Here is a 15,228-nt window from a genome sequence, read left to right as displayed (position 1 = left end):
GGTTCATGTTTGGCCTCAGATACTTCCTAGCTGTGTCATTTAACCACAATTACCTAACCCTTACTACTCTTCCATTTTAGAACTGTTACTAAGACAGATGATAAAACTTTTAAAAGGAGAGAGATGATAGTTTCTCAAGTCAAAATCAAGCAATGACAATTCTTTCTTTAATTGCCATTCTACCATTTGAGGTGTGTAACCAGATCTTAACAGAAAAAAACCAAACCTATGCGTTTTCCAAGTGCTGTAAGAATTAGCCTTCCTTGGATTTTATTTTCTTTTTTCTACCTCTTAGGAATGCAAGCTTTCTCATGAGTAAAGAATTCAGCTGAAACAAATGGTTTTCTTTTGGGGATCAGGGGGACAGGAATATTCATAGCAAAAGCAAAATTATATTCTTTACACTTGGGTTGTGATGATCTTTAATCTTTTTTTCACATGAAATCACAAAACCACCTCTAAGGATGGTTCACTGTGATACTGACTTGTCTGCTATGGCAATGTTACAGTGAAAATTTCCTTTATAAGAGAAAATGTTTAATAATTGCACCACTTTCCTACTCCATATGCACCATTACTTAGTGCTGTGAAAAAACATGGAAACTTTGAGCTCACAGAAATAAAATCTTTTCACCCTATACAGCTAATTCACTGACTAAAACTTAGAGCAGGGTTTAGAGCTCATGCAGGCCAGATGTCTCTTTTTTTAACAAATTGTCATATATTTCACTGATGATTTCACTATCAACCCTAGATGGGGTGTTAGTGTGTGTGAAAGAGAAAGAGATAGACAGAGAGAGAATAAAGATGGAGAAAGAGAGAGAAGAGATAGAAAAAGAAAAGAGAGAGAGGAGAAACAGAGAGATGAGAGAAGAGAAAGACAAATAGAGAGGAGAGAAAGAGAGGAGAGAGAAAAGAGAGAGCGAGAAGAGAAAGAGACAAATAGGAAGACAAAAGAGAGGAGAGGGGAAGAGAGAGAGAGAGAGAGAGAGAGAGAGAGAGAGAGAGAGAGAGAGAGAGAGAGAGAGAGAGAGGGGGAGAGGGAGAGGGAGAGGGAGAGGGAGAGGGAGAGGGAGAGGGAGAGGGAGAGGGAGAGGGAGAGGGAGGTTCTTATGCCTTATGCATTTATATACAGATTTAATTTGAGTATATTCCAGGTCTGACATTCAGTACCCATATAACTTGAATCAAGTCACTTCTCATCTCTCATCTGGAAAATGAGGGGGTTGGATTAGATGGCCTATAAGGTCCCTTCTAACTTTAACTCTATGGTTTATTACATATATATGTGTGTGTGTGTCTGTATTAAGTATATATATTTGGGGCTTTACATATGCATATGTAGATATATAAATACATTCACACAGATAAAAAATAGAACTCGTGTTCTCTTAAATGAGAGAAAGGGAATAGGGAAGATTTTCTGACACATTAGCATCCAAGAGAATATACAGAGGAGGAGAAGGTTGACAAGACATTTCCATACTACTAGAATGGATAGGTAGAAAGGTAGATATGCTATGATCTCCAATCAATTACTTTGATTAGAAAACATATTTACATATATATGAATGTATATATATATATATAGTTAGTACTATATATTAACATTATAATATCTATACAATATAATATATAATTATATATCATCTGTTTAATATATCTATTTAGTCCATGTAGAATATATATTATGTATTCATTTATATATGTGTATGTGTATATTTTTGTTCATGTTAATATTTTTTATCAAATATGAACCTTTCCAAAATGCACCTAGAAGTTAATGAGACATATTATGTTTAAGTAGTTAAATATTTGCTTTATTTTTATTCAGTTACAGACCGGCTAATAGCATGATAGGAATTTCTGTTGCCTTATATTTGCTATGAGCAAAAAGTGTTCCTGCCCATAATTGTTTTCTGTACAACAGAATGTGCCTGGAATGTAATAATTGTAATTGTCTTTTGAGTTATTGTTAAATGGATGACACATTTCTCCACTCTGTGCTCATTATGATGTTTGCCACATTCCAAATAGCAGCTTTTTGACAGCAGCTGATTAGTGCTAAAACACCAAGAGTAGCCCAAGTCTGATTTACTAGATAGTTGAGTGTTTGAAAGTATTTCTTCTCTGACAGTACTACTTACATCATCATTGATTTTCTTTGCTTTTGTCTTTAACACACAAACAGGTGGTTAGTTAAAAAAAAATTTTTAATCACTGTAAAATAAATTATGACCTTTCATAAATGTTGACTTATTTATCCTCCCTATACCATTCCCAACTTTTGCTCTTAATCACACATTTGTTGTTTTGAATGCTGTTTAAAAAGTAACTATTTTGAATATAGCATCAGTTTATTTCAGTTTTTGAATATAGCATCAGCCTTCCCAGTTGCCTTTTGCCAAAGACCCATTTGACAAGGAGGTGGAGTTTTAAGTTTTTTATGCAACTCTTTACAGGAAAGAGGCCAAAGTCCTGGCAAAGTGCTATCACCCCCACTGTTCCCCACAATAAGTATATATTTTGAAAATCAAAAACTCTCATTTGTTTCTCCTGAGGTTCTTCTTTTTTCCCTTCTGCAACATTTTAATTGGTGCTTTCATTAAGAATAACATAATTTTACCTGTATTGTGTTTATCGTGATGAATTTCAACACTAGGTCCAGTTTTAATTATGAATCAGAAAATTAGGAGCATCAAAGGCATTTTCCTTCCTGAGTATCTTTTTTCCAGAAAGTATCACATTGTTGTTCTATTAGAATAACTTACATCTGTTCTTTTATGCGCTTTTCCTTTTTCATAGTGCACATAATTATAAGGTGCATTCTTTTATGCTGACAACCATCATCACGGAAAATGTTGATAGGCTATGAACAAATTCAGGAGATGCCTATTAGAAGGAAAATGTCTTGTACTTCCTCTTTTTAAAATTTTAAACTTAGAGCAATATTTTTAAACGGTTCTGAAATAGCATAACTTAATGCTTAGCTTTGCATATGGTGGCACATCTCACATCTGTACTGTATATGCCACAAATTCTTAATTATAATACTAAGGTAAAAAAGATGCAGTACCTTTTTAGAGGGCCCTGAAATCAAGGCGTAGGCACTCAAACCAAAGAAGAAAGGCATTAGATGAGTCAACAAATAAATATCTTCACCTGAGAAGTTGAAAAACCTTCAACATACGGTTGTGACAGCTGGGTAATAAAGTGGGGTCCTGGATTAAGGAAGACTCCTCTTCCTGAGTTCAAATCTAGCCTCAGACACTTACTAGCTGAATGACCCTGAGCAAGTCATTTAACTCCATTTGCCTCATTTTTCTCATCTGTAAAATGAGCTGGAGTAGAAAAATGGCAAAACCACTCCAGGATCTTTGCCAAGAAACCTCAAATTGAGGTCACAAAGAGTAGGACCCAACCAAAAACAACTGAACAACAACAAACTATCCCTTCCACCATGGTAGAATGACTTACTAGGTTTACCCTTTGGAACCTGTCCAATTTGGTTTGGCTTCTAACTCTCCTTCTAGGAGGTCATCCAATCTGAGAATTCTATCAGAAAGTATTCTTGAACATTGAGCTTAATATCCTCCCACTCCCCACTCCCTCCTCTTTTACTAGTTGACTGAGGCTTAGGATTTAGGGAAAAGAAACACACCCTATTGCTCTGAAAACCTTCAATGTAGCACTGTAATCCTATTTGGTTCTCAAGGCTTTGTTTCTCACCCTCTTTTTTTTCTGCTCAGTCAGTCTTTGAATTAAATGTTATAATTAAGGTCTTTCAAGCCAAACATCCTCTATTGAGGCTAGCAGGATGCATTTGGACAAATCAACTAGCCAGAAAGCCCACAACTGCATTCTTTTGTTTGTTTGTTTGTTTTTAGTTCCTTGTTAACTGGCATGGTGGAAATAGAATAGGAAATTAGCTACTTGAAGGCTGGGACCACTCTTCTATGAAGTGCTTATCTCACTGTGGGCTCTTAATATCCCTGGACTCAAGTCTGATGATGACTCAGCTAGTGTGAGCTACTCCCTTGAAGTAAACAAAAACAACCACCCATGTGAGATGAGTTAACACTTTCAGAGCAACCAACAAGATGCCAGTTATTAGTGAACATTTCCTGGGCCCTGAAGAGTTTATTCCTTTTTCATGGATGAGTGGGGTTTTCTCTCAGTTAAGAGCTTACTGTCTCATAATCACTGGTAAGAACAAATGGATCCATTATGCCTAGTGCCATGTCTGTGGTAAAACTGGAGGGCATTTACATTGGCAGCATAGACTCAATGAATGTTATAACATTTTCAGACTTTTACACAATTTCTCTATAAGGTTGGGCTAAAAGTCGCAGAACAGAATCCTAGCTGCAATCCCATTTCCTCCATTTCTACATATGTGGATAATGTTTGGGGGATTGTTTTTAAGAGTGAGAGCTCAAATTTTGAACTTAATTCATTTGTTGGCGACTTATTTACTTAGTCCACTGAGCCTCATTTTTTAGAGATGTTGATCTTGAAACCCCAATATTAGGACTAAGTAAAGTATTTCAAACTTAAAAGGGCCAGTTTCCCATTTATTTGGGAAATTTGGCAAAGAGATTTTTTTCCCATTTCTGAAATAGTCAAATACTAAAATGACATCATAAATCAAGAGAACATAGTATAGGTTTTCTTTATCAACATTTCTTTAAATATTTATCTTCTAGTAGCTTAAGAAAATTCTTGAGTAATTTTTGTTGTAATTTTGTCTCTCTCAGATGGATCATGACCCCAGAAATCCTGCATATATTGCTACCCAAGGACCACTTCCAGCTACTGTGGCTGACTTTTGGCAGGTAAGTCCTTTTAAATTAAACCCTTTCTTAAAGTGGAATTTATCAAACTGGTCTTCAATAACTAACAACTTTGGTTTTATTAAGTTCACTGGATCACAGTTGTATGGGCCAAGATGCCTGATTGACTCTACATTCGAAATCTTGCATTGATCATTTCATTTAAAAATTAAAGATTTGTGTAGCCTGTTTTCAAATTGATTATATTTGAGCTTGACTGTTTCAGAAATATAAAAGTTCCCTTTAATATTTAATGTCCAAGTTGTACGAGGAAGTTACAGAATCCATATGATTGGATGACAAGAAGAGAAAGGGAATTGGTATATGGCAAGTAGTGCTGGCCCTTTTGCTAACTCACGAATTAAATTTAAGCAAATAGACTAGAATCTTGCTTTAACATGACTTGATTATTGTTATTGGAGCATTGTAATGGAACTTACCAATTTTATCATCTATAAGTATGATATCTTCTGAACAACAATGAAAGATGTTCAATCTGGCAAATGAGATTTCATTGGCAAAGTTGTTGCTGTACAATGAGGGTTTTATTTGAAACCGGGGAGAGACCTGGATTCAAATTTCACTCTTATATGCAGATCACAACTTCTCTCAACCTCATTTTCATTGTTTGTAAAATGGGAATAACAAGAACATCACAGAGTTGTGTGGAACAAATGAGAGAATGAATATAAAGTGCCTCATAAATCCATCAAGTCCTATATACATCTCAGATGTTTTTTGAAAGGCAGCTGGGCAAGTCTGTACCTAGAGGGCAGGTTCCTGTGTTAAAAAATATTAGAGAGCTTTTACTTTAAAGAATGTATCATCTTCACCTAATTTTCTTTTTTTAATTGGAAAAAAGAAAGGGAATAAACATGCTCATATGATTTTTTTAAAGCATTGGGTATTCCTCTTACCAGTTCAGATTGCAACCCATCTATTCCTTCTCATTCAGTTCAATTCTTGATCATGGCCTCCATTAAATCTTTCATAGGAAGGGGCAGCTAGGTAGCATAGTGGATAAAGCAAACGTGCCTGGAATCAGGAGATCCTGGCTTCAAATCGGGCTTCCAACATTTTCCAGTTGTGTGACTCTGGGCAAGTCATTTAACCCCCATTGCTTAGCCCTTGCCACTCTCCTGTCTCAGAAATTGATGCTAAGGCAGAAGGTAAGAGTTTAAAAAAAAAATTAGAGGATAATCTTCCGTAGGAAGCCAACATAACACTATTTCCTCCAAGTCTTAGTATTTCATAAATATGAGTATGATATTTGAATTGCCTGTTATCCTTCATTCTCATTACATGGCTGACCCATCTCCTTTTTCCATCATACATATGTCTAAAAGTTAGCCTTATGTAACACATTTTACCTTTTTAAGGCATATTCCATTTTTATCTTCTAGTGACTTAAGAAAAAGATTTTATCATTTTTCTTTCTCAACTGAATTATGACTCAGAAATCTTACATTGTGTGTGTCTCTTAAAGGTAGAGATGTTTTACAAATATTTTTTAAACTATGTGATAGTACTCTAATTGCATTTTCTGATTAACTGAGAGTTATTAATCATTTGCACAGTGAAACTGCCCATGGCATGGATAATCCTATACAGCATGCTTTTCCAGGTGGCAGTAGTAGATCTTGTTAATTATATATTTTTAAAATACAACCCTTTACCAACTACAAATTTCAATGTAATAGCCAGACCAAAACTGTAGTATCAGCACACTTCGAAAATATGAAATTGTTTCCCTTTAATAACTTCAGTGAAGTCACTGGTAGAACACAAAAGACTTCGGTAATTCTCCTATTAATAAGTTTTTAAATTACAAAGCTCAATCAGATGTATTAGAAGATAGAATTAATTTTTAAAAGACCTAGGACAATTGGAAAGTGTCCTCATGGGTTTAAATTCCTTATTCATCTTTATAGCTGGATCTATGGATAGTGTCAGAGTCAGGAAATCCTGTACTCAGATGTAGCCTCAGACTTTTAATAGCTGTATGATCTTAGGCAAGTCACTTAAGTTCTGTTTGCATCTGTTTCCTCATCTATAAAATGGAAATAATAATAGCTCCTACCTTGCAAGGTTGTTACAATGACAAAATGATATATTTGTAAAGCTCATTGAAAACCTTAATGTGCTATATGAATGCTATATATTATTAAGTTCAAGACTTCATGACTTCCATGCATCCAGTTGCTCACCAGGACATGTTCCCCCTCCACTGGTTCAGTCCATAACAGGACTAAATGGCCTATGAAGACATAATTTCTAATGCTGAGATTCTGTAATTTATCCCATGTGATTCTTATCTATGTTCTTCTGTAAACCATTTTTGGTCATCTTTCCAATTAATCCTTTCTATGAATCTTTAAATACTCCCTGATTTCCAGCACAACTCCTGGACAGCCTGTTTCTTACTACATGACTGGTCCATCTCCTTTTCTGGTCTCATGTCTCCAATGATTCCTTTTACATCTTGCCGTAAATTGTCCTTGCTAATATGCCTCTGCCCCCTTATATCCACCAGGCATTATTCTGGAGGTCAGCAACAATTATTCTTTTGTTACTAAGAAACTGAATCTTATAAAACCAAAAAATTTACATGTATTAAAATGTCTTATGAAGCAATTTGCTTTTGTCTTAAACATTTTTTTTAAAAAGGTCTTCTGAACAGATTATATCATTCCTAGCTGCTTCTGAGTATTAGTTGTCTGAAGGGTTTAGTTACCCCAGTGTTTTGTAGACGTACTAAAGGGATTTAAAGTCAGAGGTCACTGAGAAGTGGGATTAGTCGATAAACGTAGCAGTGTATAAGGTGAATGGCAAAGAGAGGCAGGGAGGTCAAGTAGGAGGCCATTGTAATATGTGATGAGGTCTCAAATGAGTAGAAATGTTAAGAAAAGTATGAGTTTCAGACACATTTTGAAGGAAGAATCCAATAGAATTTATTGGTAAATTGTTACTGTTATTTTTTTCAGTCATTTCATTATATATTTTTTGTTCAGTTATTTGTCATGTCTGACTCTTCAAGACACCATTCAGGGTTTTTTTGTCAAAGATGCTGGAGTGGTTTGCTAGGAAACTGAGGCAAGCAGGTGAAGTGACTTGCCCAGGGTCACATAGAGCTAGTAAGTGTCTGTGACAAGATTTGAAATCAAGATTTCCAACCCAACACTCCACTGAAGTGGAGTTGACTTCCTTCATCCTTCTTTGTAAGAAGCCATCTGGAAACAAATTCAAAGAACTTTAAAATAATACCCTAAACCATAAAAGCTCACTCAAGACTTTAATTCCCAAGCCTTCTTTCCAGTTTTTCTATCTTTCATCTATAGATATTGACTCCCATTCTTTTCTTGGGCCACAAAAACTTCTCTAAATTAATCTTATCAACTTGCTAAGCCAGTGATGGGCAACCTTTTAAGCTTGGTGTGTCAAAATTCACCAAAAAAAAAAAAAAACAAGCATAGCTCGGGTGGTGTGTCACTTCAAGAAAAAAAAAACCCATAATTTAACAATATTTATAATTTAAATAACAAAGATGTATAATTATAATATATAACCGTATTTAATAAATAAAAAACTAATTCTTAAACTTATCTGCTTGGTTTCTTTGTTCATCTGTTAGTCTGTTTCCTTTGTTGGTCTTAATATTATTTAATTTGTGTCGGGTTCCTTGAACTAAGATAAGTGAGGGGATTCTTTAACTAACCTGCCTATTAGTGACTTTTTTGTTGCTAAATTTCATTGGTTAAATCTTCAATTGAAGGTTGGTATTTTGTACACTTCAAGCCCAAGCAAGTGCTACTAATTTCATCTGTCTATCTGTTTCTTTTGTTGGTTTTTATATTATTTAACAGCCTAGGTGCACTCCTTCGTGTCAGTGCTGGCACGCACATCATAGGTTCACTATCACAGTGCTAAGCCATTTAGGTAACTAGCATTCTTCTTGGGGTGCTTGTTTCACCTCTTTAAAAATCTGTGGAGTTCCTATGGGAGTTTGATGTGGATATGTAGCATTTAGATGTATTTCAGTACAGAGGGCTCTGGTATAATGTGTAATAGAAAGAACCTCATCCTTAAAACCAGATTACCTGAATTCAAATTGAGGCTCTAGTCCTTCAAATGCTTGCTTTCTTATAAAATTTGTATAGTTTTACAAGTCCCCCCCCACCTCCTCCCAAAAGCAAAGAAAGAATCCAACTCAAAAAGGAGGTGGGGGAACCCCAATATGTCTTATATATATCATGTTTGAATATAGTTTTTGCATGTTGTCTCCCCACCACCTTGCCCATCAGACTGTGAGCTTCTTGAGATCAGGGACTGTTTTTCACATTTCTTTGTATCTCAAGGTCTTAATAGTGCCTGGCACATAGTAGCCACTTAATAAAAATAACAAGTACAGATAAATGGTACAGTCAACAGAATACTAGACCTGGAGTCAACAAGCCCTGAGTTCAAATGTGACCTCAGGCACTTACCGTATGACCCTGGTTCACTTAATCTTGTTTGCCTTAGTTTCCACATTTGTAAAATGAGCTGAAGAAGGAAATGGTGAACTGTTCTAGTATCTTTGCCAAGAAAATCCCATAATAAGGTCACAAAGAGTTGAACATGACTGAAATGACTAAAAAAATAAATAAAATGACTAATAGATATAGATAATGAAGGAAAAGTGACTCTTAGATTCTAGCCTGGAAAGAATGGTGTTATCAGTAACAGAAAGAGAATAATGCCAAAGAGAAAATCTAGGTGGGTGGTTGAAGGAGTTTTTCCTATCTTTATGTAGGTATAGATTTATTCCAGTATGTTGGCAGATTCTAGTATGATATATAATAGAAAGAACCTTAGTCTTAAAACCATAATCCCTGTAATTGAGGCTCTAGTCCTTAATTACTAACTGACCTTGGAAAAGTAACTTCATATCTCTAATCCTAAACTTCCATTTCTATGAAATAATGATATTCTCTAAGATTACCTAACTAGGTTATAATGAGGAAAATGCTTTATAAACCTTAACGTACTTTGCAAATATTAGCTTACATCAAATTTCTTAAATAAGGTCTTATGCTTCTCTTGCATCCCTCCATCTCCTTACATATTATAATGTGCAACTTATTGTAGCTGCTGAACTACATTAAAATCAAATATATGAAAATAAATAATTTTGGGTTAATTGTTTCATAAAATAATTCTTTCCTTTATTAAGCAATTTCTGTAGTTTAAAAAATAAATTAGTTTACAAAGGTTTGCTTTACATACCATTTTTTAAAGTTATGTTGATTATGTAAAGTTAGGTACACATATTTTTTGTTTCCAGTGAATTTCTATAAATCATTCAATAATATACCTAGAATGCCTTGCTACTTTTAACCAGGATGAATGTCATCCTGTTTTGGGGTTCAAACATCATTTGTATCAGTAAATAATGGGCAGAAGCAATTCATTTGAAAAATATTTGAGACTTTTAGTTGAGCACAAGCTTAATGTGATTTTAACCCAATAGTGAATGCACTTTGGAGGTATATTAATTGGAATCATGAGATGTCATTGAGCCTGTGATGTCTGAATGGATGTCATACTCATTCTGCTAGTTATATCATATCCAGTTCTGAATACCACATTTCAAAAGGAAGAGTACACATCAAAGAACATCCAGAGGAGGAGTGTCAGGATGGTAGAAAAGTCTAGGAACCATCATTTAAGTGACAGTTGAAAGAATATAGGATGTTGATCCTGTAGAAGCCAGTGCTAAAGTGAGATGTGATGGTTGTCTTCAGAAAGGTGAAGGGATATTATCTGGGAAGAATGATGGGGAAAATCAAGAGACTTTAAATAGATGAACAACTAAATCTAAATCCAGTGCTTTTCTCATTGTATCATGTGGTGTTTCTATGTTGCTCCAGAGGAAAGAAATGGAAGTAATCAATTGATGAAAAATACTGGCAATATATTTTGGTTCAAAGTAAAAATGAATTGACTAGCAAAAATGGAAACTATGTCCTTGTAAAGTAGTAAATTCTGTCAGTAGAAGAAATCAAGCAGAGGTTTACTGGGCATGTTGTAAAAGATATAATTGTGTTGGTTGAAAGTTTGGATTGAGTGACTTACAAAGTACATTCTAGCTTTAAGATTCTATTATCTTTAAAATAAAACGTATTTAGAAGAATTTTCACCATTTTGACTCCCTTCCTTTGGACACTCTATGACTTGTCAGTGTTCTTGCTTAAATGTTCTGTGCAGAATTGACCATGACATTCCAGATGTGGTCTGAAGAAGACAGAATACCACAGTCCTATCACCTCCCTAGTCTTGGACATCGTTTCTCCTAATGTAGTCTTGGCATTTTATTCACTTTCTTAGCCATCTTATCCCACTGGTGACTCACATTGAGTTTGCTATCCATTAACATTCTGAATTTTGTTTTCAGAAAAACTAGTTTCTAATCATGCCTCACCTATTATATTCTTGTGAAATTGGTGTTTAAATGAAGTGGAAGACTTCACATTTATCATATTAAATTTTGACTTCTAGATTGTTACTAGCATTTTGAATCCCAGTTCTGTCTTCATTATGTTAGCTGTCCCTCCTGGCTTTGCATCATCTTCAGTTTTCATAAAATTGTTATCAATACCTTTAACCAGACTATTGATAAAAAAAAAAATGCCATGTTACAAGGCCAAACACAAATCATTGAAGCACTCAACTGAAAACAATTCAAATCTATACTATTAGTCCATTAGTATGCTTTAGAATTTATCTAGTTCTGAACTCACCTAATTGTACTACTTTCTAACCTACATACCTCCATCTTTTCCACAAGAGTGATAGGAGAAATTTATAAAAACTACTTTGCTCCAACCTCTATAAACTGTAGTTATAACATTTCCCTGATGGGCCAATTTGGTAACATTCTCAAAAAAAGAAAACTGGTTAACTTGGAGTGGCCTGTTCTTAACTAATTTTTTTAAAATATCATGTACTTTTTTCTCAATTCTTGTAACCAATAAGCACAGTAAAGCAAAATAAATTTCTATATAAGCCATGTCCAAAAATATATGTCTCATCCTACAATAGCACCTCTCTATCAGAAGGTGGGTAAGAAGATATTTCATCACCAATGACATATCTTATTTTTGATTACATCTTGCTGACTTTTTCTAGTCACTACTTTCTTTTCTAAATATAAAGGAACTATCCTTTTTGTTAATACATTTCAGCATGTCAGGGATCAAAGTCAAGCTCACTATCTTATTGTTTTCAGGATCCATTTACCTCCTTTAAAAAAAATCAGAACATTCACCCTTCTCCAATTATGTGTAACTTTCTTTCTCTATAGTGTGAGGTATGCCTCACTGACTGTATGTAACCTCACAATTATACATACAAGTTATTTTGGTAACTTGGGGTGTGGAAAGTCTGGGTCAAGTGACTTGAGATTATAAAGAGTAGTTCAATATTTCAATGTTATTATCTTATTAATATTGATGTTGAACTCCCTCATTCCCATTTCTTTTCTGTCCTTTACTGTCAAAAAAACATTCTTCTTGTAAGAGAAAACAGAGGAAAATAAGAGAAAACCATAGCAGCCACCCTGAATGGTATTATTACTGTCCCTTCTCTGATCTTCCTCTCTTCCCCAATATAGCAACAAATAAAAAAATCTCCAACACTTTCATTTCCCCCAAGGTTTCCTTGCCTTCTGCAGCTCATTCTGCACCTTTACACTCCTGACATTATTGTCACAGGTCTGTGCTGTGCTTCTGTGTGCATCTATTACCTCTCGTGTTTCCATCTTCGTATTTGACTTTTTAAAATTCAAGTTTCTTGATGTGCATCCACATTGGTCTCTTTAGACAATTCACCTTTTTCCTCCTCCTCAGAATTACTTATTTTTGTGTCTTTAGAATTTCATTCCTGAGAGAATCCCTTTCCTTCTGGTCTACCTTCCCCTGCAGAGTTTAAATCCATAGGGGCCTAGCTATCCTTTCTCAAAACCCTTTGAAATCTTCTCTCCTAAAATTGAGGGTTTCTGTCAGATTAAACTTTGCTTTCCTCTCCTCTATTACAAATGGAAGACAAAGTAGACACTTTCTCCCTCCAGGTTATCTTCACTTACTCCTCAACAACCCATCTTTGTTAGGGAGACCCTAATTCAGAATGGAAGTTAGCCCTATTGGTTCTTTTGCTTCTTGAAGGATGAAATTGCCATTAAAGTAAATAAAAAATTATTTACTATTTACTCTGATTCTGGAAACGAGGCCCACTCTTCTAAGACAATGCCTTGGGTAATGCTTGGTGTATCTAAATCAAACAGGTGGAGAAGTGGGTGGGAAAAAAAACCCAGAAGACATGAAGGATTATTTAGTTCTGGTTCCTGAGTTAAGACTCCTGCTCTTGCTCCTCTTCTTTTTCCTCTTCTTTTTTGTCTTCTTCCCACCCCCCCCATCCCCAACCTCTCTCTCCAAACTGCTCATCTGTAAAATGGGAACAGTAATATCTGTGATTGTGAGGATCCCACGGGACATTTATAAAGTGCTACATATGTAAAGTGCTATATGAATGTTACCTATTATTATTATTATTTGAATTCCCTTTTGAGCTATAGGAATTTCTTCAACTTCACCAAATCACCAAGCATCTACTATTTGTCAGTCACTCTGCTAGACCAAAACAGAAGCCAAGTGCTTTGCAAGTAAAATGATTTCCATATGCTGCCTTGAAAATGAGAGCATAGCACACACATGCATGCATACATACATATATATCTATACATGAATATAGATCTTAATTTTGAAGTTACATCTTTCTGAACCAGAAGTTCATATGCTACAAAGAAGCGAGTTATAAACATTGTCTTTTAAAATGGAAAACAATACCTTTTCCATTGTAGTATACAACATTTACACTTTCCAGTTGAAAAATACTATTCAATTATCTTTGTCAAAATAATTGGAGGCTTGCCATCAAGATTATTTATATATAGGGAAATAAAGGGTAGCAAATTTTTACTAACAACAATAGTGTATTTAGGGATATCTAGAACCTCAGATTATCAATATAAATCCCAAGCAAATCACATTGTATTTAATATCTCCTTCCTTCTCTAACTTACAAAATTTATATACACATGAAATTAGAGTAAAATGTATATCAATGAAAGCCATGAAGGAGAAAAAGAAATCTCAGAATGATAACTTAAACCCTGAAAGTGTGAATGTAAGAAGAGAGAGTCCTTCCCATTCACATTGCCTTGGTTAAGAGGTTCATAGAAATAAATGGACCTCAAGTCTTTTTCAGGAGATGCCAATGATATCTTCATTGCTCCATTAATATGGGTCCTCAAAAGACCCCTGGATGTATCTAAATCAAACCCTACCTCTCCAATCCCTAGAGATATTTTTATTTGATAACTCAGTAGGGAGAGGGTTATCTAGAGCTATTGCCTTCTAATTTTCTAGTTTCATCCTAGCAATTCAACAAAATGTGCTGCTTTTCAAGAAAAAAATCAGTTATTAAAAATTGCTATAACCTCTCCTGGCTAGATTTCATGTAATGCCTAAAAGAAAGACAAATAGGTCAAAAGAAAGTGCTCTTAGGTCACATGAATCAACATGATGTTTCAATAATTGCTTAATTAATGTTGATTATTAATACTAATTGATCTACTTTAACTTAAATAAACTCCATGTCCAGATCTACAATCTACTTATTTTAAAACATTCTGGTTTAGGGCATTAATGTTTAATGATGGCAAATATACTCTGTGTTTTTTAGAACTAATGGCCAAATTTTCATGTTTTAGATCTACCAATTAAATGATCATCTATAGTAATTAAGGTACTGTGCTTAGAAATATGGGAAATATAAAATATATACCTGAGTCCCTGCCTATATTTTCAATCTAGTAGAGAAACAAGATAAAAATTAATGCATATGAAGGTAATTAACAAAATAAATAATCAACAAAATAGAATGCTCCATGATATGTCATAAGGCAGTACATGATTTTTAATGTTATAGACAGCAAATATTTCAAATTCTTCACATTCATTTTTTTAAGATCAGAAGCACTTATAGATCTCTGATTCAAGTTGGAAAGATTTTGGAACTCATATGTCTACCCTCAGATTATTCCCTCACCTCTATGAATATTGCACTGAGCAGCAGAAAGATAACTACTTTACAGACATGATCATCAGATTTATTAAGAACCAAGTACTCAAAAGGGCCAGCAAGCAAACTATCATTGCCTCTTTGGCAGATGAAGCCCCCATGCCCAACATAAAGATTTTGAGAAGTTTGCGCTTCCTGTGCTCTTTCTTCAGTTCAGTTCATCCAATATTTATTGAGCATGTACAGAAGGCTTCATTCTAGAGAAGAACAACTCATG

At 34.7% G+C, this 15,228-nt stretch overlaps 1 protein-coding gene across 3 annotated transcripts in view; it reads left to right on the top strand.

Annotated features, from left to right (window-relative positions):
• The window catches only part of PTPRN2 (protein tyrosine phosphatase receptor type N2), a 1,540,336-nt gene that overhangs the window by 1,470,665 nt on the left and 54,443 nt on the right, over positions 1–15,228 (top strand). For all 3 annotated transcript variants that reach the window (XM_007504686.3, XM_056800889.1, XM_056800890.1), the window contains one exon: positions 4,758–4,835. In XM_007504686.3, the coding sequence (XP_007504748.1) occupies positions 4,758–4,835 (78 nt within the window). The remainder of the gene's footprint in view (positions 1–4,757; positions 4,836–15,228) is intronic.

The sequence above is a fragment of the Monodelphis domestica genome, chromosome 5 (assembly GCF_027887165.1).
Source record: "Monodelphis domestica isolate mMonDom1 chromosome 5, mMonDom1.pri, whole genome shotgun sequence".
NCBI lineage: Eukaryota > Metazoa > Chordata > Mammalia > Didelphimorphia > Didelphidae > Monodelphis > Monodelphis domestica.
The sequence above is the reverse complement of the archived record's forward strand: the minus strand, read 5'-3'. Positions and strand labels throughout refer to the sequence as shown.